The sequence below is a fragment of the Trachurus japonicus genome, chromosome 1 (genome assembly GCF_045865225.1).
Source record: "Trachurus japonicus isolate A0001 chromosome 1, Traja_1.0".
Taxonomy (NCBI): domain Eukaryota; kingdom Metazoa; phylum Chordata; class Actinopteri; order Carangiformes; family Carangidae; genus Trachurus; species Trachurus japonicus.
Genome location: NC_140907.1, coordinates 22,433,875 through 22,461,514, shown reverse-complemented (window position 1 = coordinate 22,461,514; position 27,640 = coordinate 22,433,875). Strand labels below are relative to the sequence as shown.

General features: G+C 44.3%; 1 protein-coding gene across 1 annotated transcript; it reads right to left on the bottom strand.

The window, feature by feature from the left end:
- Positions 1-9: 9 nt before the first annotated feature.
- mxd4 (MAX dimerization protein 4) lies at positions 10-22,637 on the bottom strand. The gene is made up of 6 exons (XM_085780480.1): positions 22,417-22,637; positions 21,694-21,793; positions 17,924-17,953; positions 5,427-5,541; positions 3,600-3,762; positions 10-2,649 (listed from the first exon to the last, which is right to left on the bottom strand). The coding sequence occupies exons 1-6, from the start codon at positions 22,478-22,480 to the stop codon at positions 2,471-2,473; spliced, it is 651 nt and encodes a 216-aa protein (XP_085636606.1). The 5' UTR covers positions 22,481-22,637; the 3' UTR covers positions 10-2,470.
- Positions 22,638-27,640: the final 5,003 nt, after the last annotated feature.

Below are 27,640 nucleotides of genomic sequence, written 5' to 3'. Positions count from 1 at the left end.
ATCGGCCCCTTTTGTCTTTTTTTTGTTTGTTTGTTTGTTTTTATTATTTTGTCGAAGAGTCGGGACGCCAAGCTCTAAAGACTGCCAGAGACTAAGGCCTAACGATTATTCAAATGGTCAGAGAGCAACACAAGCGCCTCCTCTGTCAATAGTGACTATTGTGCATAAGTTATAGACAAAGTTACAGGAGATTTTCATCTACATTGGTCTTCAGCAGTGCCCAGAAGCTCCAGGAAACAGGTAACATTTAGCAGAGAGAGGAAAAAAAGAAGGTCATTAGTTTTGTTAAGAGAAATGAAAAGCTCAACTGAGTGTGATTAGTTTCCTACGTTAGCTAAAACGAGCACTTCTACGGAGAACAAATCATTAGAGCTGGCCCTTTTTTTAAAAAAAAATCGTTTTAACTTTTTTTTTTTCCCACATTCGCAGTTTTGACTTGTTAATCAGGAAACAACGACAATGACAAAAACATACATCAAAACACTGCATGAAAAAGTAACAGAGCTGGAGAGAAATTCAAATTGTGGCTCGACGGTAGCAGTGGGAGGGAACAGAGAAGGAGCCATTAGTGAAGAAAACAAAGAAAAAGGAGGGATGCTCCTTTTTCTGCAGGTCCGCTCTCTGTCCGTCCCCCCACTCGCTGCCATCTACAGGAAAAAAAAAAAGTCTCCCACGACACCTCATGGTCCAACCAGAGTCATTTAAACACTCCAAAGGAAGCACCAGCCTCTTGTATTGATTGCTACATCAATTAGCTACTGAGACGCAAGATTTAGCTCAATCTTTTACGGAATAGAGTTTTAGTTTTGAGGCAGCTCCTTTTTTTCTTTTTTCTTGTTCTCTCTTTGACATAGTAGTCCATCCACACCATAGGGTGGTATAGTGTAGTGGTCAGTAGTGTGGAGTAGTGGTTAGGCAACCCAACCAGAGAAGGGGAGACACAAAGGTTTGGACAGTAACTGTACATCTATTTACATTCTTTCTTCTCTTTCTTCAGCTCTGCCACTTTTTCAGTTTGTCTTTGGGCCGTGCGTTTGGCCACATTTGGTCATGAAGGTGTAATTATGGACAGGAGTAGTTATTGTAAAAGTCCTATCTTTGGTGACACAGTTGCAGGAAGCTCTGCATGTGTGTGTGTGTGTGTGTGTGTGTGTGTGTTAAAAAGTGGAAAAATGAACAGAATAATTCCTTATTTTAGGGAAATAAGGCTTATTTGCTTTCTTGGTGAGAGTTAGATGAGAATATTGATGCCATGCCAGGAGTTTTTCTTAGTTTAGCATAAGATGATGGAAAACAAAGGGAAACAGAGAAGCTGCTTCTGTCCACAGCTGAAATAATCCACTTCTAAATCTCACAACATATCTTGTTTGTTTATACTGGACAACAAGCCAAAGTTTCAGTCTTTCTGTGGGGAGGGGGGTCAATGTGCCTGACTCCATGGCCATGATCCACCACACACCATGTTTTACAGCATCTGAAGAGTCTCACATGGATTTAAATAAACAAGTTGTAACATTTCTGGTCTTCATGCTAAGCTACGCTAACTCATCTTTCCCTAGGTTCATTCTCAATATACAGAGATGACACTTGTGTCAATCTCCGCATCTAGCTCTCAGCAGACAAAAAAAGCAAATTCCCCCAAAATTTGAAACTATCCTCCTCCTTTAAGCATTGACCTTTTTTTTTTTTTTTTTTTTAAGAAGTCGACACATTTCAAGAAACAAGCAGGAAATCTGCAATATCCACTCCTGTAAATCTCATTGTGTAAAAGGAAGATGCCGCGTGTTGAAAATTACTTTCGAGGTCCCGATGTTGCATATATTGCAGAACGAACAAACAGAAGTGCTTTGGCTTTAACAGCACCTACTCAGTGCAAAGCCTTGTCTGTGTATTATTGCCACATGATGATGACATGAAGCTTATATTTAGTTTTTTGACCTCTATTAAACTCCCTTGCTTGGTTTTTCTCTCCTGCACGCACACACACACACACACACACACACACACATACATTACAAAACGCTGATTAACAAGTCAGAGCTGTCCACCACACCACAGAAGTCCCCAGTTTAAAAAGAAACACAACTCTCTGCTCTCTCTGAGCCTGCGGCAACACCAGGTGGGGGGGTTACGAGGGCAGGGCGTGTCAGGAGGGGGCGGGGTCAGGCAGGATACAGTAGGGTGAGGTAGGGTCAGTGGTCAAGGGGCTGGGGGGGTCAGGAAGGCTTGAGTGGCATTTCAGCCCCGTGTGCTTCCTGAAGAGGCCTGGGGGTGAGGGGGGGGGGGGGCAGGAAAGGAGGAACTGGTTCAGGGCGTACCGCCGTTGTGGACTGGTCTGGTGTAGGTAGTGGGCGGCGTTGGCGATAGCGCGGGGAGGGGGGGAGAGTGTGTGGAGGGGGGGAGGGCGGGGGGGAGGAAAGCGTGGATGAGGAAGCTGGTTTTGGGGGGGGGGGGGAGACGGATCGGTGTCTTAACAGTGGTGCGGCTGCAGTCTGTGGGAATGTGTGGCTGTGTAGCTGGTGTCGCTGGAGCTGCTCTGGAGGCTGTAGTGGTCCTCCTCCTCCTCCTCCTCCTCCTCCTCGCCGTCGCTGATGCTGTCCACGCTGTCCACCTCGCCCGGGGTGAACTCCATGCCCTCGATGTCCACCTCTGCACGCGAGAAAAAAGAAAAAGAAAGGAAAATACACACGGTTTATTTCCAGTACTGTTTAAAAAACAGAGCGAGAGAGAGAAAACTGTGTATTTCCACCCGACCGTGGGGCATATTTATTAGGGGAGCCCGCTGCGCCTGTGGATTAAAACCCAGATTCAGGCGGCCATTAACTCTGACCAAACAGGCAGATCTTTGTACTCCCACAGCTAATCCCCCATCCATTGATAAACAACTGCAAGTGTGTTTACCTCATCCAGGATTAGTAAACATACAGTCCGAATGAAGCATTTCAGGGGAGTGCGTGACACCAGATGCACCTGGAAGCTCATGTTTAAGTATTCGACCATCTGATCAGCACTTCAGTCTCAGGATGACGGCGTTCAAAACAGAACCAGCCAGAAATAACAGATTGTATCCATATTTATGTCTGCAGATGAAACGTGACAGAGCTTGCCGAGCTTTACCTACGCCACACGTCCTGCCACAGTGAGCGCCGGCTAAAAAGCGAAAGCTACATTTCTCCATCTGCAATTTGTGGTATTAACCTTTAACCCTCAGGGGCATCACCTGCAAACAAGGCCGGGGCTAATAATCCTGTGGCTGCGATTTTATCAGTGGAGGAGGGGGAGGAGCGCAAACAACCAAACAGCTCTGACAGAGATGACTGCAACAACGGTGTTGTGTTGAGAAAATGATTTGCAAATAGAGGCAGCTTTAGGGTTTACGGCCAGCGTACGTGTCGAGGCCACACCTTGGTCGTTAATGATTTGCATCCGAGGGAGAGACGAGCTACATATTATTTACATTAATGCTGTAGTGAGACAAAAGGTCCAACCATGACACGTCCGTGAGTGTCCATATATCAGAGTGCACAGTAGAGCATGGATGTGGATGTTAACATCACTGGTAACAGAATTCAAATTCCTATAATTTAAAGGCGACGCACCTTGCTCAGAGTCGGTGGAGATGGTGGAGCCCATGCTGTCGGTACGGATTCGCTCCACAGACCCCGACACAGAGAGCTGCTCCAGGCGGCGTTTGAGGTAGCGGTGCTCTCGCTGCAGCTGCTCCTTCACATTCAAAGCCTTCCTGTCCTGCTCCTCCAGCTTCTGCAGGGAGACACAAAACACAACACCAATCAGCCAGAGCAACCTCCATCTCCAGTCTCTGATTCACCAACACACCTGTATGATTATTGTATTCCAAGCAATACTCAGGTTAAGTCATTTCAAGTCATCATCTATTTTTATGGTGGATTATAATTTTTGTTTTGTGCCTATTCTTGTATAGATCTCCCTGTGTGTCTATGATCTCACCCAAAAGAAATAAAAATTTGAATTACGAAAAAAAAATCTACAAGTTCCCCCTTAAGGTCACTGGGGAGATTTTATTTCCCTTTTTCTTGTGATATATTTTTGCATGACTGGGAAAATGTGGTTAGTAAAAGGAAAAAAACTTTCTCTCTCTCTCTCAAGTTATTATTTCAAGCATTTGCCAGTAAAAACATAAACAAAGACAAGTAATTACAGCGCACAACATAATATTCTTATTGCCTTAAGCAAAGAAAACACAGTAAAAAATATTATATATACTGTACATACAGGCCAACAATAATAAAAGCTGTCATTTTGTCTTCACATAAAAAAAAGTTTTTTTAATTCTTTCCTTTGTGATGTTATAATAATATAGTATTATGTTAGAATCAGTGCCATATCGATTCACATCATGTCCCAGAGATACTGTCACTGATCATATCTATAATAATCTATACGTGAGAGCTTATGAAACCAGTTTGGTTTTCTGTCATCTTGTGCCAGTCTCGTCTCTGCCACGGTTACGAAGGAGCGTATTTGACAACAACATTTGAACATTGTAGCAGGGAAGTGACTGTGTGAGGCTTGAAGGTTAGAAAGTAAAAATAAACCCTGAGCTCCAGTAAAAGTCTGACTCAGTGTGGGAAATGATTTTGCACCCATTTGTATATGAAAGTTTTCGGTGGTGAATCAAAGCGGAGCGAGTCTCATGCGGCCCCTCCGCGATACGAGAAGACACCACGCCGTGACGAGAATCAGCGCAGGTCGTCTTGAGCAGTGCAGAGGACTTTGCAGAGACAAACAGGAAATGAAGGGTTAAAAACTTGCTATGTCTGGATTTTCCACCGACCACACTGTTGCTGCTTGTAAACAGCCACATCAGTACAGCGTGTCCTGAGCTGTGCTCACATTTACAGCTCATCTTCCACACGGCAAGGTCAAGAAATCAAACGATATTCGGCTCTGGAGCGTTTTTTTTTTTGTTTTTTTTTAATAGGAGCTCTCTCTGCTGAGTAAACCGCTGAGCTGAAACGGTTAATGAACCGTGGAGGAAGAGCTGGTCTTAAACAAACTGAACATCCAATTATCTCCTCTCACATATCTGAAGATCAGACACTAAATGTCCTGTATATCCCACTCTGTTCACTCTCCCCCCCCGCTCTTTCAGTCTTGGGAGCAATTTTTTCCAGCAGGCTCTGAACCGCTTTGATTGAAAGATTAGAAAACAATGTAGCACTTAAAGGAGGCAAAACCAAACAGCTTGAAGAAATGGGAGGAGTGGAGCATGAGTTTGTTGCTTTGGAGGTTCAATAAACGGGACAAACAAGATCAATTTTATCTTTCAATGATTCCTGTTGAAAATATGTTAAAACAGTTTCTTGTTTTGTTTTTTTCAAGCAGGTTGTGAACGCAGCCTGCCCGGGGCGGCTTTTATTCTCTTCATAATTCTGCGTTGGTACCTTGATGTGCATCTTGGCCCTTTTCAGCAAGCTCAGTGTGGTGTGTCTCGTGCTGTCTGGACCCAAAGGCACCAGCTTCTTCAACTGCTCCAAGTACAGCCGTAGTTTGGCACGTCTGCAAACACACACACACACACACACACACACACACACACACAAGGTGAGTCAGCAAGCACACGTCCACCAGCAGGAGAGCGAGAAGGTGCCCACACAAACAAGACTGACAAGAGCTTCTAATCCACACATCCCTGAAAGGCAGAGAAAAACATGTTCTGCACATTACTTTCATTTCCTTCTCTTTTCTTGCACTGGGAAACATAGCATAGTAGTGAGAATGCTGATTAAAAAACGACACCGTCAACAGGATGGTGGTGATGCTGCGCAGGAGTGGTTTTAAGGTGTGACTTTGAGTTTGACTGTGAAACGCCGCTGTATTGAGAGGGTGACTCGTATTACAGGTTGCACACGTTCAAAGCTTGCAAAGGCTCCGGCGAAAAAACCCACTGTCAAATCCCTTTATAACGATGTAGACTATATCCTTGTTATTCTGCGATGCAAACGTCCTCATCCACCTTGACTACACTGCAGTATATCAACACTGTGAAACCAGGAAATACACAACTTTATCTCCACTAACCAATGATTTCTGATGAGATATTCAATCAGCCAGCAAAGAAGGTCAGAATAACTACAATTAATGAATCCAGACAAATCCAAAGGAAGCCAGCACGAGAGAGGAATGGTCATATACTCACGCAATGCTAAAACAACCCAGTCTGTCTGACTGCATTTTGTAAACGTTGTCGTCTTATTTACATACTGCACAAACATTGCGCAAACAATCTACTCATGGTAACCAATGCTGGAGACTTAAGTGCAACACACTGGCGTCTTGACAACCGCGCACTGTCCTGGAGTGTGTTGCCATCGCATGTGTTCAGGCCCATGCACTGGAAACGTTCCCTAAAACTGAGGCCGAAGTCCTTCAAGCCGCTGTCGCCAGGTGCAAAAATCATTACTGACCACAAGAAGTTTCTCATGGCTCTGATGGCTGAACTGATGACACGTACTCTCTCTGACCCCTCCACCCCTCCACCCCCCACAAGAAAAGACTGCATCGCTGCCAAAGCCCTACAGGCCAGCAACCCTGGAGCAGCCACTGGATGTTGGATTCAGTGATAGCGACGACGACGACGACGACAAGGCAGAGCTAATCTCTTTGACTCTGTATGGATATTGTACATCAATTCAAAAGGGCTGCTTTTACTGGCAACATTTTTAGCAGCAGATCACCTCCCCTCTCTGTCCTCGGTCCATTCAAATTTGCTCATAAAGGCCTTTCAATCCTCCATTAGTCAAGCTAGTCCATGAACCGTTTCTTTGTTCTGAGCTAGCCTTCCACCCCCTTTTTCTCCCGTTCCTTTGGCTAACTCCGGCTGAACGGTAAACAAACTCCCAACAATGCGAGGTCTCCGCTGGCCATCGCTGCGACCACAATAAACCTAATCAGAGACATGAAGCTCTCTGGGGGCTGGCTACAGAAGCCCGCAGAGACCACAGCTAGTGCACGAGAACACACTCCTCACACATGCACACAGTCTTTTCCCTTGTTTTGTTTTTTTTCGTTTTTCAGGAAGGGCGTCACCTGTGTTTTTCACGTAAACTAAGACCCTCTCACTAGCGCCGTCTGTTTCATTTAGAGGTTTGCCGGAGACGGCCTGTGGACATCATAATCCTTATTCCCAAATGATAAATGCATTTTTAATTTTCAGGGATTTGATTGTAGTTAATAAAAAAAAAAACAGGCCTGATATTTGATGCAAATTTGAACTGAATCATTTCATCTGTCTCTACCTCTACAGGTGCACACGGGCGTTTCCAAAATAAAAGGGCGTGTGAAAGTGCACTGGTTCTTTTATTTCCTGCTCTCCCAGGGGGCTGCCCCCCCCTCCGCCATCCGCTCAACCCCATCCACCCCTCTGCTCCACCCTGCCAACACCAACACACCCTCATCCCACTGGAAAACAAGTGTCTTCTGAGGACAGAGGGGGGGTGGGGAGGGGGCTCCAACCTGCCCCAGTCCAGCCACATGAAGCACTTGGAGTCCAGCCAGGGGGAAGCAGGCAGGAAGGAGCTGGGGTGGGGGGTGGGGGGGCAGGGGGTCTGCAGCAGCAGCAGCAGCACAGGGCGGGGGAGGAGGAGGGGGAGGAGGGTGTTTTGGAAGGGAGTGCGGGTCCGAGCGAGTGGATACTTTCCCTCGCGTTGAAAAAAGGGCTCTTTGAGCGCAGTGTGCTCAGCTGCACCAGGCAGCACTCCATACACATCATCCAAAGGGTAACTTGAGCCAATGGGCAACCATCTTGCACCCCCCCCCCCCCACCTTCCCTGCTCCCTCTCTTGTAATGAAAAACAAAAACAAGGCGTTCCCCGGAATATCCAGCCTGAACACCCCACCTTTCCACCTCCCCAAGAAAAAACTCTTTTTCTTCCTCGCTCATTCATCCCAGGCCCCACCTGTAAACCCACCACATATTTTACCTGGCATGCACGGGGGCTGTAGTGTGCACAGATGTGCCCCTCGACCACATTTAAAATAACAAGACCCCTCAGATCCACCACCTACGACCTACAGGCAAACCGTACCCACCTTTTTGGGAGAAGCCCATCGCTAAGAGCATTGTTTTTGTTGGCAATGTTAACTGACTAATAAACTATGGGAGACGAGAGTGTCAAAAATACTACACTTAGGTGTTTCTGTTGAAGGTTTTCAGGAGAGATGGCTAGCTGTTTCCCCCTGTTTCTAGTCTTAATGCTAAGCTAGGCTAACCAGCTTTGCTTTCCCATCTATCATCTGTAAAAGGAAATAAACATATTTCCTAGAATGTAACACTACATCATAAAATACGGCCTAACTGTGACAGTAAATGTCTGGTTGTGACTATTTGTTCCTTGATGTGTTGCTTTTGGACCGTTTCAAACTCAACAGTGAGTGAGTAAATATATTTAAAAGTAGCTCTTGGCTTCACATCAAACCAGCTCCTCTTGAATGTTGATAATAATCCACTCTCATTTCAGTTACTGAGCAGAGCTCTGTTGTCCCGCGTCGTGCGTCTAATTGAAGTGCATCTTCCTCTTCTATCTAACCTCACTGTGACCCTGCCCAAGAAAAGCTTCATGTGTCTGATGCATATTGATAAGACATGACCTGGTTAAACTTTGCAGTGTGTGTGTGTGTGTGTGTGTGTGTGTGTGTGTGTGTGCCTGACAGCTCCCTCCCAGCAGCACGTGTTCCCCTGCTGCGAGACAGAGACGCTCACTATTTTTCTTCAAGAGCGCACAGCTGATTTGGAGTCGGGACCCTCCCTCACTCACTCACTCACTCACGTTTGTTATTCCTCAGCCAAGCCCCGGTCACGCAATGTTTATCAGATCGCCTCCAAGAGCCGTGCGAAGTGCAGCAGCACCAGGCGAAAACGTGAACGTTGACAGAGAGCAGACAGTCCGCGTGGTTCTGAATCACGTCAAATTTTCTAATTTGTCTGGGTTTGGAAATAGCCACCCCACCCCACCCCCTCTTTGATATTCCCCTCATGAATCGTGTCACAGTGTGAGAGCTGTCGGTGCAGAGAGAGGGGCACATAAGGGATTAAGGTAGACTTCTGGTTTGTCTGTCGGCAAAGTGTGAACATCGGTGCACAGTGTGTGCGGTGTTGAAGAACAGCAATATCACGCTCCGCTGGCAGCGGAAAACAACATTTCTGCAACAGTCATTTCTCTGCATTTGAGGATTTAACAGTAAATCTGCCATTTGGTTTGCCCCGGAGTCACGGCTGCAGGAGAGTGACCACCTGACCGTTCTCACGTGCAGAGTACCACGGGATGATTAGTGTCTGATCTCTGGCCTCCACCCTCCCCTCTCCTCTCCTCCTCCTCCCTTCCCCCTCCTCCATCAGGGGCTGGGTGCCAAAACAAAGCAAAGACGGAGGAAAAAATAAAAAAAAAAGGAACTTTTGCTCAGCCGAAACTGGAACAAGCTATTTAAACTGCTGACTCTACGCTCAGAGGTTAGTGGGTACAGACCGGGGCCTTTTTTTCTCACAGATCTGATCACACAAGAACAAGCATGAGAGTGTCTAAGTCAGAGGTGCGCAGAGTATCTACGGCAGCCTGTGTGAGTGTCCACACACACACACACACATCACAGTTCTGCCCTGGTGACATTAGCGAGTCCTTGTGAGTGTCCAGCGCTCTGGGATCGCCAATCTCCGGGCACACAAAGAGCTGCAGGGCCTGAGAAGGCGAGCCAGTGCAAACAACGGACCTTCACTCACTGCACCGTTTAATGAGCTCGCTGCATCCGAGCGCATTCCTCAACCCCGTACGCTCAGGAGGACCGAGTGGCTTGTCTGGCACCGAGCCAAACCCGCTAAACTAAGAGGTCAGAGGTCATCAGGAGACACCACTGCAATGTTTCCTCTCGCTGCCGGGGCTGAGTCAGTGTGCTCCCTGTTGGGTTTAAGGAAACGAGGGAGAAAAAAGAATAAAATGCAATACCAGGCCTGTGGTGTCGTTTTGACTTGAGCCCATAAGACGACAGCATGGAGGATGCACTAGATGACCTGCTCCACAACCATGCAGATCTATACTCAAAATGCAGTCATCTAATCTGTGTTTTACGGCCTTAAAGGATAAATCCAGCTCTTTACAATGGATATCTATAGTTACATTTCCATTACAGTAGCAGTGCAGATTGATCTGGAAATATCCAGCCCTCTGTGTTTTCCACAGCAATCAAGGGATTATTCCCGACAATTATGATGAAGTCTGTCAGTTTTACTTCCAAATGAAGTGGTCTGGTTAAACCAGGAAGTTCGCTCGGCTCATATTTTGACCATTTGCCTTTGTTTTCACTCCCAAATAAGCTCGGCCGACTTGACCTGGCTACTCATGTTTCTTACTCCCATTAAACTTCTTATCTTTACCGATAGGAATCACAGCCAAAACTACAAGAAGTTGTAACTGCAGCAGAATTACAGAAGAAGTTTCTTTATTTCTCCAAAAGTATTATTGATATATGTGTGTGTGGGTGTGTATCCTGTACAGACAATAGTTTTACACTTTAAAGATGTTGATTCTATAACAAAAAAGATTTTTTTATTTTTTAAAAGACCCACAAAATGTTTTAAAGCAGAATGGTTGTGCCTGTTATGTGTAGTGAAAGTGTGTGGGGAGGGGGGGGGGCGTTGCGTGTGAGTGTGGATCACCATGGTGAGGTGGTGGAATTTGGGGTTGCCAGTGGAGTGGCTCCACATCTGGCTGACAGGTTTCAGGGGAGGACGGGGCAGATGGAGGAGGAGGAGGGAGGTTGGAGGTGGTGAGGGGCCTTACCCAGGGGCCAGCCAACAAACACAACTAACACACACACACACACTGGGCCTTTCAGCAGCCCACTTCATCAGTCTCACTGTCACCCTAGCAGCCCTGCCCTGAACCTGTTTACATTTAACACAGATCTGATGTGGCGTCTCGAGACGGCAGAAAAACAAGACGGCGTTGAAGCAGCTCATGTGAAAGCGGCTGCGGTGGTTTGCCACGCTGCCCACGCCAGCGAGACATGAGACAAACACAGACGCACAAGAGGCTTTTATCACGCCGAGACAAAATGTCAGTCGTCTGGGACGAGCTGCGTGTTTGTTTGTGTTCTGTCACTCGCCATGCCACGCCCACCCGCTGCCACATCCGCGAGGCGACACAGAGGGATCCGAGTGAGTCCGCCGTGGACACGTTGTCCTGACATGGAGCTCACTCTCACATGACTCTGCTCTCCCATGCAAACAGAAACTTGAACACACCACCACAACAAGCCTGGCTCAGACAGAGGGAGGGGCCTCGTTACACTAACTCCGTGGAATGACTCTGAATAAAAGAGGGAGCGTGCTCAACCGGTGATTTAACAACAGGAAACTTGCAAAAATTAGGCAGTTTGTTGTTCACTCGTTGTAGTGGCATTCCCACAGAACTAACTGGAATTTCCACTGGGTGTGCTGGTGCTGGGGAATGCCTTGTAATTAAGCTTCTTTCTTTTTTTTCATGTGCTGAAACAATCCCCCGTGTGAGCGTATGGATCGTTACAGGATTCCTTCCTCAGCGCGGCAGGCTCACGGCGGTGTCAACAGAAAAAGAGATGTCAAATACAAAGAGCAGAGCGTGCGAGCAAACAGAGAGAGAGGGAGAGGAGAAGGGAGGAGAGGAAGGGAGGGAGGGGGTGGGTAAAGAAAAGCTTCGCTGTGCATCTTTGAATTTCAACGCAATGTCAAATGACAGACCTTGACATTAGTTCCCTTCCGCTGCGTGCAACTGAAAGGTACATCTGCAAAAAAGGTCGGACGGACTAGCAGAGACAAGTTCAGCGAGCTCAACAAACGCATTCCCCCCTCCCGACACGGCCAGCTCGGCTTTTTTTTATAATGAATCCCCTGTCGATGATTAACAGCCTCAGTGTTGACTGTAAAAGTTTGGCTGTTTACTCCTGAGGAGTAAAGAAAAAGGTGGGGTCCGATCGACGTGAGTGTCTGTGGATGAGCTGCCTTCATTTTACTTTAAGTTATTGGAATAAAACAAGAGGGAAACACAGATTTATGAATGACAGGACGCCTGCAGCTCTATCAGTGCATACGCAAACAAGTATTTGCTTGCGATCCCCTGCTTGCCAACATAACAAGCAGCGCCCAAGTGCTGCTGCAGCAGCCGTACAGTGTTCAAGTAATACTCGGTCTTCTAGTTTTGTGACGCCCCCCCCCCCTCATCCGCCCACAAACTCTTCCCCCTCAACCGCCTCTCTTACTTAACACTGCATTCCAGTGGATGTGTGCATACTCTGCTGACCTGAATTTCAGACTCGACACACATAGAGCAGCCACGTCCCATACTGCCTGCACTTCCCTCCCTTCCACAACGCTCAAGAATGTCTTCTCTTCACCACCTCCTCCTCCTCCTCTTCTTCACCAAACCATGAATGGTTCAGTCAGCACGCTCACCCTCTTTTCACTTCTTTCTTTAATTGTTTTTTTTAAAAAGAAAGCCATGCACACACCTTATTAAAGTGCGCCTGACGCTGTTGTTGTTGTTTTCTTATGAGCATCAGCTGCTTTGCGGCACTAAAAGTGAGTTCACTGACACAGATACTCAGGTTTTGCACCCCGCAGCAGCGACACCTGAGCAGAGTGCGGGAAAGCAAGTTGCACGTCGTTGTGTGCCCCCCCCCCGTGCAAACGCGTTGGTCCACAGACAGCGCCGAGCGTGGTTTGACCTGAGAAAGTTGAAGAACCTCTCAGCGCCCAGCGACCTCAGGGTGGAGAAATTCCACATGTGACCTCTGCTGCCGACCTCCAGCTGTAGCATGTTTCTTATTCTACACAGACGACACACACAGACTCTCAGCAGTTACAGCTCAGTGTGTCCTGAGGCTACGTCCACAATGACTTCAGTAAATGTGTAACAGTTTGTAAAAGTTATGCAATATGACAGAGGATATGAAGAGACATGTTTCAAGGCAGAAACTCCTATATCTGCTTCTATTGGACCAAATTAGGATTTTTTTTCTCTCTTATGTAATAATAAACTCAGACTCTTGAGTTTTGAACTATTTGAAAATGTCCCTTTTAGGCTCTGGGATGTTTTGATATACAGTTTTACAATCCTATGTCATATATATAAACCAATTTCAGGGAACGTAATCGCAGATGTATCAAATGATGTAAATAAACATCATGTATTTTTATCGGGATATAAATAATCTACGTGGTACAGCCCAAATCCACACCCGCTGACATCATGGTTAAAAAAACACAAAACACATGTAACTGAATACATGTAACCACAAATGACAACATGGGCCTCAACACATGAGGCCACATCATTCATTAGCGTGGTTTATTAACCCCCCCATGCAGGGCTAATGACTCCAGGTCACCACACATAGGTGAGGAATGTAACTGACAGTGTGGCATTTGAGGAAGTGAAGTATAAAAGTCACGTGCAATCATGTGAGCACATGAAGGCCACATTAAAGCCCAAAGTCTAAGTCTGTCTTTGTTTATGAGGCAGCCTCTTTTTAGAGATGGGATGAATTCATATTTAAAAGCAGCATGTGGACTTGATATGACCTTAACTACCAACTGTGTGTGTGTGTGTGTGTGTGTGTGTGTGTGTGTGTGTGTGTTTACAATCCACATTAAAATGCAGATTAACGTGCCCCTCAAAACTCCTCCACACAAACTCACTGTCACAAAAGAAGATTTACACCTCAAAAGAGTAAAGACGGGCGCACATGAGTCTTGGCAGGATCAGGATCAGTACAGAATGATAAAGGCCCCTCTGTGAGGAGGGGGGGGGGGGCTGCCTTTCTCCTCCTTAACTGACTCAGGTTTCTGCTGACTCAGACACTTTTAGGTGAAATGGGGAGTAGGAGGAGGGGGGGGGGGGCAAGAATTAGGATAAAGAGAGAAAAAAAGATAACATAGAAAACAGATGTGGTCTCTGGAGACAAAGAGGAGAAGGCACAGGGGTGAAGCAAAACGCTCTCCCTCCCACCACCATAACTCACACAGCACAGTGAGCTGCTGCTGCTGCTGCTGCTGCTGCTGCCTGACATGGCTTATAGACACACACACACACACACACACACACACGTAGGTGAGCTTCACTCAAGGGGAAAGAGTTCCTCAAAGCCAAATAAGTCATTCATCACAGCTGGGAGTAGAGGACACTGGGAGAGTAAATTTAATTAGAGAGAAGATTAGACCGTGACAAACTGAGAGCCCACTCCTGTGTCCGTGAAGTGTGTGTAAATTTAAAGTTAAAAAGTTCAAGAGGTGTCGCACAGTCGCTGCACATTATCTGCGCGCGGGATATACTATACAGCCCGTCTGCAAACACGTTTAGTTTGCTGAGATCACGCTACAAACCCCTGAGTAATCTCAGAAATGAAACCGAGAGCACCTGACGGGGCCATGGGAGTTGTTTTGCAAAGATAAAAATAGTCATGTAAATCCTTTTTTTTTCTCAACTGAGGTAAGCAGTGAAAACTTTCAAGCGGCCCCGGTCTTACGCCACTGGACTCAGATTTCCTGTAAACAGGTGATGGTGTGAGAAACAAACAAAAAAAAAAAACGTCTTTAGTTTCGCAACATCTCACTCAGGGCTTCGCCAGAACAGGAAACTCGTGGCATGGACGAGCCGTCAAGAAGCGTGATCACAGGCGGGTGAAGTCAGAAATGGGAAGGAAGCAATACCATCAGAGGGCGACCACACAGTAGCATTTTGGTTTTCACAGAAATTTCAAGCTGATGCTCAGCAGCAATGATCCCGTGTCACTGCAATGATGAGAGGAAATAGAAATACAAAAAAAAAAACTTGCAGAGTCACTGGTGGTGAGATGGTCTATACGGAGCTGTCATGACTGTGCACAAGCTGCAGCCGATAAGCAGGTTGTGTCAGGACGGACGACACTGGGGGACTAAGCTGGCACCCGCCCAGACGTCTCGCTCCGATAACGGCGCAAATATATGCAGGGTGTCTCCTGAGTGGCTGTCCCGAGCCACAGGACAGTTTCACTATAGATACCTTAGCGAGCGTGAGATCACTGAACAGCAGCAAGTCAGTCTGGTGTCCAATATTTGGACAGAAACATTGTTTGAACCCTTTTAAATAACACTTAGACATGCATGCTGGATAGAAATGTGTTTTGTTATATGATTCACCAAACAAAATGTGTTTGTAGAGAAGAAGAAAAATAAACGCTGGGATGTCTGGCCAGAAATGAATCTTATTTGTGAACAGACAGTTGCTGATTTAAAATTTTAAAAAAAAAGTAAAAATCCAACTTTTTCAAAGTTTTTCAGTGGTAGCTTATCTTTGAGTTGTTGAGTTTCACTTTGGTTCCTTTTGTTAAAAGAAAGTTTCTTTTGTTAAAAGAAGATTGTTGAAGAAAGTTATAGAATTGATATCAATGTGATGTAAGACACAGATGTAAAAACCAAAAAAGTTTTGGTTGGAAATGAAAATCAGGTTGTTGCAAAAAAATTAACATTTGCTGATTTTGATTTGAGGCGGGACGACGGTTTTTGCTCACAATCATAAAGTTATTAGGGTTTTTTTTGGTGTTGGAAATTTTGGTTATCAAGCAACAGAACCTTAAACTGACGAAGCTCGTGTTGGCATTTTGCGCAAATTCTTGAAAATCAAGAGATTCCAGTTACACCTTCTCTAAGAACCAACCCCAATTAACTCCTATACTTAACTATTGACAATAGAGTTGATACCTTCCAGTTTCTGAGCCTGACATTCACCAGTCACCTCATCTACGTCATGAACATACGGTAGACAGATTACTCTGTTCCACACAGGGATGAAACAAACAAACAAAAAAAAAACACATGACCACACAAAGACAGTGAGTCAGGGCTCAAACGACAGCACCTCCCTCAAGTGGCATCTGAGGGCGTGAGGGGCGTCGAACTTCAGGAAACAATACTGCGACTGATGCAGATTAAAGAGGCTTGAAGATCCGAGGGAATGAGAGAATCCAGATAGTCACACAGTCATTAAAACTGGTTGGACAGGACGGCGGGGGACTTCTGGTGCTTTTTTTCTGTAGCAGCAGACAGGCACGGGATCAACCAAGGACACTGTAAATGCTGGATCAGGTCCAATCAGTAGCATACCAATGGGTTTCTTTTTTTTTGGCTTTCGGTTTCATTCAATTGCTGATGTGTTTTTAAAAAAAGAAGCTAAATTTCAAGATCTGATAACATAAAGTCACTTCTTCAGATCACGTGTTTCATCCAAAATCAGAAAATATTCAATAAAAGTGAGAAAAAACACAAAAGTCTTTTCTATGAGGAGCTTGAGGGGGTTGATAAATGGTCAAATTTCCTCTTAGTAGATCGATTACTTCAGTATACACTACCTACACTGGTTTCATCTTTTCGCACCTATACGTTGGTGTAATGATATGTAATTTGAAGCCACGGGTTCAGACAGGGAATGAATCAGGACGCATTGTGTTGCAAACGATCACAGCGATACCTTGTCACCACAAGTCTTCAATTACAAAGACCAAATCTAGGCGGGATGATACTTTTAAATATAGTATCACTTATCACTAAGGACAGTGTGCCTTGCAGAGTTGCAAGCGCAGTATCGTTTATTTACAGCATTACGACACAACCAAAAATACTACTGAATACGTGACAGAGGTCACGTTGTAACATGACGGCCATGACACTGCAGGAGTGGATTTCAAAAAAAAAAAACGTCTTTTTCAGAAACTGTGTGGCTGTAAGTGATGACAAGGGGAAGTGAGTAAAGCGATTATGGAAGACTTTACTGGCAATTGCAATCTGTCAGTTTGACTGGACGTCACTCCGTTCGTAAGCAACCACACCCCCCGTCATCGGATGGTGAGGTAACTGTTGTGTCTCAACAACACCTGCAGTGTAATCAACCGGGTGGGGTGGGGAGGGGAGGAGGGGGAGGGGGGGGGGGGGGGGCTGCTCCTCCTCAGAGTCTCGGGTCAGAGAGAGGAATATGTCTGCACTTGTCTCCCTCTCTCTCTCTCTGCTCTACACACACATCCATTACTCACTCTCAGACATGTGACTGGCAAACCCCAATCCCTCCATGTGGGTGACAGAGTGTCACGCACACACGCTGCCCGACACACCCATCTCAGCCTCTGCTCACATGCTGATAGTCACATCAGCTGTTTCCTAAATCCTCTCGGGCAGGCGTTTTTTTTTTTGTGAGAGTCAATTTGGCTGACCTTGATACAACAACAACAACAACAACAACAAAGGGGGGGGGCTACAGTAGGTTTTGTGTATCAAATAGAGGGTGTTTGCCCCTTTTCAGTGATCAGTGAAGTCACTTCCCCTGTTAAACAGACGTCTGGGCCTTTAACAAGCCAGGGTATCACATCACCATAAGCTGGGTGCTGTACCCCGAAGGAAGAGTTGCAGTTAGGTGCATGCTGGGAATACTAGAGCGGGATCACCGTATGTGTGTGTGTGTGTGTGTGTGTGTGTTGTCTGTGGCCCTCTCACTTCTGGAAAAATGACAGCCAGAGGGGCCAGATTCACCCGGCCTATACGCTCAGGATTATCACATTACTGACAGGATTCCCCTTCCATACAAGGTAACGAGTTTCATCCGTGAAACAGAGACAGATCTAATCAACATGAAGCTGCTCTTTGAAATCAGCTTATTATCCACTTTCAGACACGAGGAATTAATTGATTCAATCTGTGCCTCTTTGAAGACGACCCCTGATCTGATCTGGTGCCTTTTTGACTGAGAGAAATATGTCTATATGACGTTGACCTGCAGCCTGCATCATCCCCTCACCTAAAAAAAACTGTCTGTGTGTATGTTAGGAATTCAATGGTACAGATATGCATGCATGAACAGAGACAGACAGACACGGTTGGTCACATTACCTGTGTTTCTCCAGCTCGTTGTGCGACGATCTGAAAAGACAAACAGACAAAAAAAGGCAAAGATTAATGTCAAGATGGCGAGCACAAAAAAAAAAGAAAAAAAAAAGTTTTACACAAACTTCAAGAGTCGGGACGGGTTGTAACAAAATAATCCCGATGCGAGAGGCTGGGTTTGTAAATGTTCTGATCTGAATGTAAGAGAGATTAGAGAAAGATGTTGTTGGGAGACGGTGCCAAGTAACAGCAGATCTGAGAAACGTTCAAGTAAAAATGTGTCAAGACATCAAAGGAGGGCCTTTTCCTCTGCTTTTTCCTGTTCTCTGCCTCCAGGTTGCTCTGGGGGCTTCTGACTGCTGGAGATACACAGGACGATTATTGTACGACGCTGGAACAGGCCTTATCTGTTGCATATTCATTCTGGTTTTGGTGAATTAAGGGCACAGACATGCCGAAACTTGGTCACACATTCTGGAAATAGACACACACCCACGACCGACAATCCGTGCTTTTTCCATATCTGTGTGACATCTGTCAGAGAGCAAGGAGCAATGGGGCAAAAATGTCCCAGAGAGAGAGAGAGAGAGAGAGAGCAGTATCTGTGACACTGCATAACCCCCTAACTCGCTCCCCTGCCCACCCAGCAGCAGCACACATACAAACAGCATGCACGCACGGCTGTTGTTGTTGCTGCACGCCGGCTGGACACGGGATAAAAACACACCCAGACGTCTGGAGGGGCCGAGACGCTGCAGAATTCCTCAGCATGTGGGCTATCCCACGAGGAGAGCCTCTATTATGGTGCGCAGCCGGGGGAGCAGCGAGGGCACTGCAGTCCCTCTGAAACAGGCCCTCTGTTCATGAGACCGTCATGGATACCACAGCAATAAAAACAAAAACAGCAACAACAAAAGGGGCCAGACTGACAACAAGGCCCTTTCAGATTTTCCACAGTTTCGAGAGCCCTTGAATTTGTGAGGCAGCGGTTCACACACAGCTGTGCTGCTGGAGGAGAAGGCCAGGGCATCTGCACAGCAACACTACTTACTCTGAAAAAGGAAAAAAAAAAAAAAAACAGGGGGTGGGTTTACAGTTGACCGTGCAACTAAGGGGGAAAAAGTGGCGCCTGTACAAAATCATTCAAGAGAGAGCACAGGATGTTGCACTGCTGCTAATAACCTGATTCCAAAAAGGCCAACAAAGAGCTTTCATCCATCAGGGAGGAAGTTTCTAAAAAACCGAGGGAACGTCCCAGTCGAAGCCCAGGGCACAACCAGGAAGTCGTACAGCAACATTTAAGGCACGCAGCCCTGGAGGTTAATGCACACCTTATGTAAAAAGCACGGCGTGGCATGCAAAGGACCGTGTCATCTGATGTCATAAACTACACCCGTAAATGACCCTGCATCTCCTTATGGCCGGTGACGCTGCAGCGGCACGCCATGTGTAATTTACCACAGATTTCAATGATGCAGAGACATTTTGAGAGGCTTTTTCTAATTTCATATTTAATGTTACAGAGAAGTGAAGCAGGAAAACTAATGATAAAATTTCAGCTCTCTTTTTTTTTGTTTTTTGTACAAGTGTTTTGATTAAACCAGAGCCAACATGGAAACAAGGAAACTCCACCAGGGTTTCTTCTTTTCTTCTTTTCTCGGTGCTGAAATAGGGTGTGTGTTTTTTTTTGCACATGCCCTACATATTGCACCATTGCAAAAAACAAAAAACAAAAAAAAAACTTGTCAACTGTTTAATTTGGAGATTTGATCCTGATATCAAACACTGTAACACAGCAGTTGTTGATGCAACGGAAAAACAAAAGCAAGCACTGGTCCTTTTTTTTTTAACTTAGAGCCAGCTTCTGTAAAAAAAAATTGGTTGAAGTTCAAACATGTTTTTACTTCACTACCCCCCCCTCACCACACCATCCTGTTGATGCTTTTTAAAAAAACTGTAAGAGTAAGTATAACGAGAGCTGGGAAATGTGCCCCCTACTCTTTTTTTCACGGTCACGAGAAAAAGGAGGGAAAAGCAGATCTGGTGCGTGAGGCCCACTGAGTCAGAGTGTATGGGTCTGTTTTAGCCACCACACCCACCTGCCACATCTCCACACACACACACGCCCCTCACCCATGCACACACACTTGCTTATGTTGGTGCCGTTTGAGATTATATCAAAGGAATGTGGAGCAGGGGTCATTTTCAATATGATTAAAATAAACGTTCACATTTACAAAACTGTACGAGAGCGGGAGTAATTCCAAAAGTGATACTGCAGGTCAACGTAATGATGTAACTGCAAGACTCATTACTGGGGAAATCTTACTCCCTGTGCTTCCTTAAACTAATATTAGCCAACAGGAAATGTTTCTTTTTTTTTTCGTTTTCGTTTCTTTCATCATCAGATCTTTGACGTGCTACTGTTTTGGGGAATTACACTCGTGGCTGACACATCGTGCAAATGTTTCTAGTGAGAAAATGCATGGATATTACAGGGCTGGGGGAAAACATTGTGTGTAGACTGGGATGTAAGTGGGTATGAACTCGGGAGGGGGAAAAAAAGGGGGGATGCCTGGTGAGGGTGTGTCCCTCTAACCCTTTAACCCCCCCCCTCCTCCATTACACTAACACAGTGAGGGCCCATCAGGTGTATCAGCCATCTCAATGGACCAGTGCTGATAGGATCAGCCTACTAATGAGGTGAAACTTAATCTCTGTTGTGGTAAACATTTAACTTGAATTGTCATGTGGGTCTCAGCCCCTCAAACAGATTTTTTTTATTTTGCATGTTTGACTATCCTCTTGTTCTGGGCTGATGGTTGGATAAACAAGGCCTTTTCATAAACAAAACTGTGAACAAATCAATTGATCAGTCAAGAAAATTACTGTCAGATTGATTGATGATAAAGATCATGTACAAAACAGCCCTGTTAGCGTCCGTCCCACTGAATAGGCCTTTTTTGGACTTCAGCATTAACCAGGCAAGCCCATGTTTAAATGACCTTTAATCAGCTGGTCCATAAAGGACTAAAGCGAAACTGAAACTTCAATGTATTTACTTAGTTAGAAGTAATTCTGTGTATGTTGTTGTGCGTCTGTAGCAGCTGATGACTGACAGTGCAAACGAGGTCAAGCTGGGAACGAATGTGTGTTAGTTAAAGTTTCAAAAAGAGAGAATGAAAACCAGTGCACACTCAGATCTGCTTCGATCACAGTGTGTGTGTGTGTGTGTTTGTGTGTGAAAGTAGGAGGTGGGGTGTGTGCAGGACATGGGACCCCAGTAAAAGTTACATAAGACACACACATCCGAATCAATCAAACCACATGAAGAAAATGGCAAGAAAATATAATCTTTCAAAGCTTTTGGCACGGGTGAAAGAAAGCCTGGTGGGTTGCGTGAGACACAGGGTGCACAAAAACGAAAGGTTACGTGCGCATGTGTGCACGACTGTTGTTTTTTTTTAGGTGTGTGAAACAGAGAGAGAGAGAGAAAGAGAGAGAGGGGGGGAGAGAGGGAGCAGCAAGAGTTGACAGTGTACGCGTGGCAGTGTTTATTGGAGAGACCAAAACAGAGAGCCCAGCCCAGGCAAGCACGAAAGATGGCAGTGTACATGAAAACAAGCTCTCCTCCATACTCCGTGTGTTCGTGTGCGTATACTGTGTCTCTGTGTGTGTTTGTGTGTGTGTGAGTGTGTATGTGTGCGTGCGTGTGTGTATGTATGTGAGCTGGCATGGACACAAACACAACACAAAAGCAAAAGGAATATATTTACCTATTGTTCTGAGTCTTTCTGGAAATTGGCGAGGCTTTCGTTTTCTTTCTGGAGAAGTCGCTACTGAACGGTAAAACAGAAGCATAGCCGTGTTCTGCCTCTATAAGTGACACACAAAACAACAACAACAACACAAAAAAATGAATTAAGTTCATTTAGTGTTATGTCTGCCAGGATGAAGAAGTGAGCTGCCAAAAATGAGTCGTTCGGGGTAAACTGGGAAACACGAAAACAGCTTCAGAAGCTAGACGTCAATTCAAGAGGAAACACATCCATACAGCTTCCTATTTCCATCAACACAACGCCGTAAAGCCTTTATATTACAGTCAATATTACGTGACCATATATTTATCTGTCTTGGTGATACAGCCTACTGTTTTCAATGTCATTCCTCTTCCCATATTAAGAAAAAACACACTCTTTTGTGTACATACCGATCACCTTGAATTAGCAACACTGCAAACACAGCACATAAATACATGACATCCTTTAAATAATGGATTACAGCTACTCTCTTCTAGCACAGGCTATGCTACTAGGTCCAGTTTTGCACCCATCGTCTGGTCTAAGCCCCATTGTCTATAAAGTGACATCATACCTGCACTATGGCAGGGGCACGTTAAAACTTCACATATGACAGACGGTGAAGCCAGCTGCCGTACATAAAAAATAATCGCGAGTGTGAAAAAATGCTGTCAACTTAGTAAATTTAGCTTGAAATACCTCTGTCTCTTCTTTCCAAGTACTCTGCAGCCTCCAGCAGAATTAAAAGAGAATTAAGTTCCATCCTGTTGTTGCCTCGTTATATATATATATAAAAAAAAATAGAAACAATCTCTTTACACTAATGTACAAGTCATAAAATAATGGAATGGAGATTTTAAAAACTGTGTCAGAGCGATGTATGAACGCTGCTATATTCACTTCTGAGTCTTGGTGACTCCAAACTACAGTATCAACAGCACCTAACTAAAACTCAGCCAAGGGAGTGATCGCATCTCTGACCAATCAGAAAAGCCCGAAGGCGGGCTCTCAGGGTGTGTCTTAACCAATGAGCGTGCTCAGAGCGCTAAGGAGCGATTTGATTGGCGTGCCGGCATAAAAGTCATCAGGGACATGCCCTAGCAACAGCCTGAGCGACCCGCCTCCTCCGCAGCTGATTGGTTTGACACAGAAAGAGCCGGCCTCTGATTGGCTGAGATGAATCTGGGTGTGTGTTGTGGTTGAACTTGGGGTGTTGTTGTCGTTGCCAAATTTGATAACTTCTCTTAAATACGGTCCTGGCTTTGAACCGTGAAACAAACTACATTCAACGGCCCCCTCAGTAGAAAAAAAAAAGGCAATTGTATGTCATCTGTTTCTCACGGGAGTGTGTGTGTGTGTGTGTGTGTGTGTGTGTGTGTGTGTGTGTGTGTGTGTGTGTGTGTGTGTGTGTGTGGCATGGCAGAATTGCACAGACTGTGTGTGTGTTTTTCATTTCCTGTCCAACTCATCATGAAAGTCGTGCTGCAGAGACAGTATTTGTTTGCCACAGAAATGTGCTGGTGTTATTTGCGCGGTTGGAAATGTAAGTTGCAAAACACATTTTACTTGAAACGTTGACACACAATTTACTTCTTATTTTTTTATCAATATTATATGGAGTTGCAAATAATTCAGTCATGAGTGCAATTTGATTTAAATCCTTGTGTTTCCTCAGCAAGCCATGTAGGCCTACCCTTGAACAAATGCATTGCAAATTTAGATTTTGTAATAGAATGGGGAAAATGCAGAAATAGCCCATATGTGTTTTACATTCTTATTTATTACTTACAAATATACTTTTGAAAGCAAAATTTCATGTGTGCCTGTGGCCTACCTATATGTTACTTCTGTGACCCAGATAGAGCTGAAACAACACATTTGTTTATTTGCAGAATATTGCAGAAATTGTAGTTGTCAGATGCCTATTTAAATTAATTTTTCTGCATCTCAAATGTCAGTCTATGGGACTGCTGTTTGTGGGATGTCTCATGCACAACACCCAGAAAATCCTAATGGCATGGCTGATATTTGATCCGCAGTCAAGTCCTTCACATCTTAGTATTCCATAGGTAGGTAGCCTACATGCAAAAGCATCCTGAGCACAAGGCAAAAGTTGTGATGGTGCCACACTGCCAGATTACCATGATAATAATAAGACACTCTCCGCCCCTCCTTCATCACCAGAGAATTTGTAGTTTTGAATGGGATGAACTGGGAGAGTAGCAGTGACGTAATCATGCATGCATGGAAGGTCTACCAGCAGCGGTGTGACGCCCTGGACTTATCTGTTGTTACATACTCAGCACACCCCAAATGACCCAGGCACACAGAGAGGGACCAACAGCCAAAAATGTTAGGATTTCTTTTTTTTTTTTTTTTTTGACGGCCCACTCGTCCCAGTAAAAAGAAAATTGAAATGAAATGTGTTGTGGTCACTAACTTGTCGTGCAGGGAGTGCAGTCATTTGTTGACATGAGCAGATAACATTTCCAAGCTAATGTTAGCTAGTGTCGCACACTCACAACAGGAAAGAGAGGCACTGAGCCGAGACACTTGGGGACAAGCATTAACGTCATGTCCTTTGTACTTTCTCATTAAAATGCACACAGTCAATCAATCAATTGGCTGTTGGCAACCAAAAAAGGGTGGAAAGGTCAATTTTCTAAGTTATTTTGGAATCCATTCATTCATAGGTAATAAATCTGATTATTTACCAAAACAAGCCAGTTTTAAACATTATATAGCCTAGCGCTGGATAAGTCTGCTGTCTGTGTTGCAAAGGTGAACAAGCTGAATTTTAAAAATGGCCTATAATGTATGAAGCTGTGCATCACATGAGAAGCCAAACACTTGAAATGTACAATACATTTATATAACATATTATAAAACACTAAATACTGTACATTTCATTTGTACATAGTTGTCAGTGTTGCTATTGAGATATAACTAATATCGATGGAATAAACAGATATTTTATCATTTAGTATTTTAGAAATTGGGTGGAAAAATATAAGAAAAACTGTGAGGTTTATTCAACACCGCTCCTCAAAAGTTTCAAAAAAATCTAAATTCAGAACCCTTATTTCTTCCACACCTGTTACATTAGACAGCTAATACCTAATAAAGTGGCAACTCAGTGTAGGCCTCTGTGTTATTTTTTTGTGTCAAGTAAAAAGAAACAATTGTTATTTATAAAAATTGTTTTTATATTTGGTTGACCAAGCTGAAGCCATGCAGAAACCACATTCAGCTGCAAATGAAAGAATTCGTGTATGTGAAGAGTTTTTATTTCCTGTGTTTTGCCGTTGTGCATGACTTAATTTCAACATCTACCAGCCCTAAATGTAAAATTTGCAATACATATTTCAATGCACTGTTGCCATGATGCACACAGGTGCAAAAGCCATGATGATGTGGATAGGGATCAATGTTATGGTAACTATGCTTTGTTTGTCCTTTTATTATCTACTTATGAAGCAAAGCTGCTTGCCAGTGAGATGATTTATGATCCCTCCCCCCATGCAATTTTAATTCACTACGCATTGATCAGAATAGGGGAGATATTTGCTTTTTTGTGTCACTCCTTAAGCTTTAATAGAAAATGATGATTTATTTATGAGGTTGGTTGATAGCTTCTGATAGCTTTCATGAGGATAGCGTCTGCTGTCCTGCCCGCATGTACGTTCTTTGTGCTGATGTGAAGAGTAGACACGGTAAACAAGAGACCAAAATTAGCGTCACTACATCCTCGTTCGAAACTCTGCAGCCACTGTACAGTCATTTCGAGAATATAACCCAGTCACATATCGAGTGCAACTGTGTCACAACATTAGTGCATTTTCTCTGGTCGAGTCTGATGTTGTGTTGGAGTACACCTCATGACTATTCCAAGTTATGCAACTTCTTATCATAGGCCCACTGCAGTGATGTCAATGCACTGTGCTACTGAACTCTGTACATCTGCAGCTCATTTCTGATTGCAGGAGGCCACAGGTTTATGGAGTCATGCAAGGCCTTTGTCTCTTTAGGTTTTATTGTGTGCTTTTTTTTTTTTTTTTACCTTGCTGCAAGACAGTGTAATCAAGCAAGAAATTTGACCTTGACCTGCCAGACTCCTTTATATAATCAAGCACTTGTCAACTTGTTCATACTCATCCTGCATGTTTCTGTTTCCTCTCTTACAGTCGTGTAGTGTATTTATTTGTTGACATCATTGTAGGTACAGCTGCAAGTTTAGGCTAAGAATATTTTTTTTTCTAAATGGGTCAGTATATTGTTAACGAATGCTGATTTAACAGATGTAAAGGGAAAAGTTAGATCTCCTGTTCATTCAGAATATAAGAAGCTTTCAAAATAGCATCTGCTTTTGTTAAATGCCTGTTAATCTTCTTGAATATTTTGGATTTCAGCCTGCCATAATCTAAACATCTCTTATGATGGCAACCTAAATTGTCGAACAATCACATTGTGATCTGCAAATGTTTGGCTGAAATTCCAGAGAGAAACGCTTTAATTTAATATGAGTTGTCTGTAATCTATTTTCATGTTACACATGACACAGAAATATTGGAGTAAATTATTGTCATCCCAGAAACCCTCTCAGTGAAATGTGCCAAATGTGTCTGGCAACCTAATCTTGTGATATTTGAATTAATGGCAGAAAATGCAATGATTGGTAATTTTTTCAAACTGCTCACTATCGTACAGAAATTGAACCATCCTTTTGCATCGTATGAAAGGAAATAGCCCTTGCCCCCACCCCTGCTGCATACTTCTATTTATAGGCTTATCATCTGCTCTCTGATCATAGTGGCTCAGGCCTTGCATTGCTCATTGCCTTGGGCCTGCCAGCCGAACATTACTCTCTCCACTCTTTTGTTTGTTGTCGTCCATCTTGCTGAAACATCTAGATCCAGTCAACCCACCGGTTACCAGCTGGCCTCTGTGGCTCATTCGTGACCAGATCTGCGTGGTGAATATAGTATTAGGACCGCGTTTTTTCTGAAAGGTCTAGAACATAATCTCAAGTCCCATGCATCTACATTACATTAGAATAATACCAATTGATATTTGTTTCATTGTGAACATAAAACACCAGCTATTTTTGGGAAATTAGCTTCATGGGCTTCTCTTCTGTTGTAATTATTTCCATGTCAACTGTAACCACAGGCTTCTTCATTATGGTCTTCAACGCCCACTTCTGAATCTTCACATTGCCCTTTTCATTTGTCTTGTTTACTTGTTTGGCTGAACTGTTTGGAGTCACATTTTATATTTACCACACAAAGGCTTGTGCTACATCTCTACAGAAACCCCTATTCATATGTAAATACTGCAACCATGAGACTTTTAATAAATTCATGAAAACATGTTCATGAACCATATAGTCATCAGTCATAAAAGGAATCCATTTTGTGAGTTGACCTAAGGTTTAATTCTCTTGCTTCAGTCAATTTCCATTTTAAGGCTTGACTGAGGAACAGACCATCAGCAACATGTGTTTTCTGCTTCCTCCACTGCAGCAGGCGGTCTCTGAGTGATAATTCCCCAATCAAAGTGATGTTCTCAGGAAATAACCAAAATGTTTTCAATATGGGGGAGGGTGGTTCCTTTTTTTCTACTTTGTCAGTCTTGTTGCATTAACAGTCATGCTAGTGGCTCATAAAACCTCTTTGGACAGTAAATAGTCTGGCAGCATGGAGCCAGGGACAGAGAGTGAGGACAGACATACCATGCTAATTATTTTTTATCTGTTGACCTTTCTTTAACCAGGATGGACTAAAATCTAATCACGACCATCTGAATGGAGACGTTTTGTGACTTTACTGTGCAGACAGTGATAATCTTGATGAAATTTTACATCTAAAAAGGACCGACTCGCTGAAGCTAAATTTTTCCCTGCAGTGTTTACCATCTCATTAAA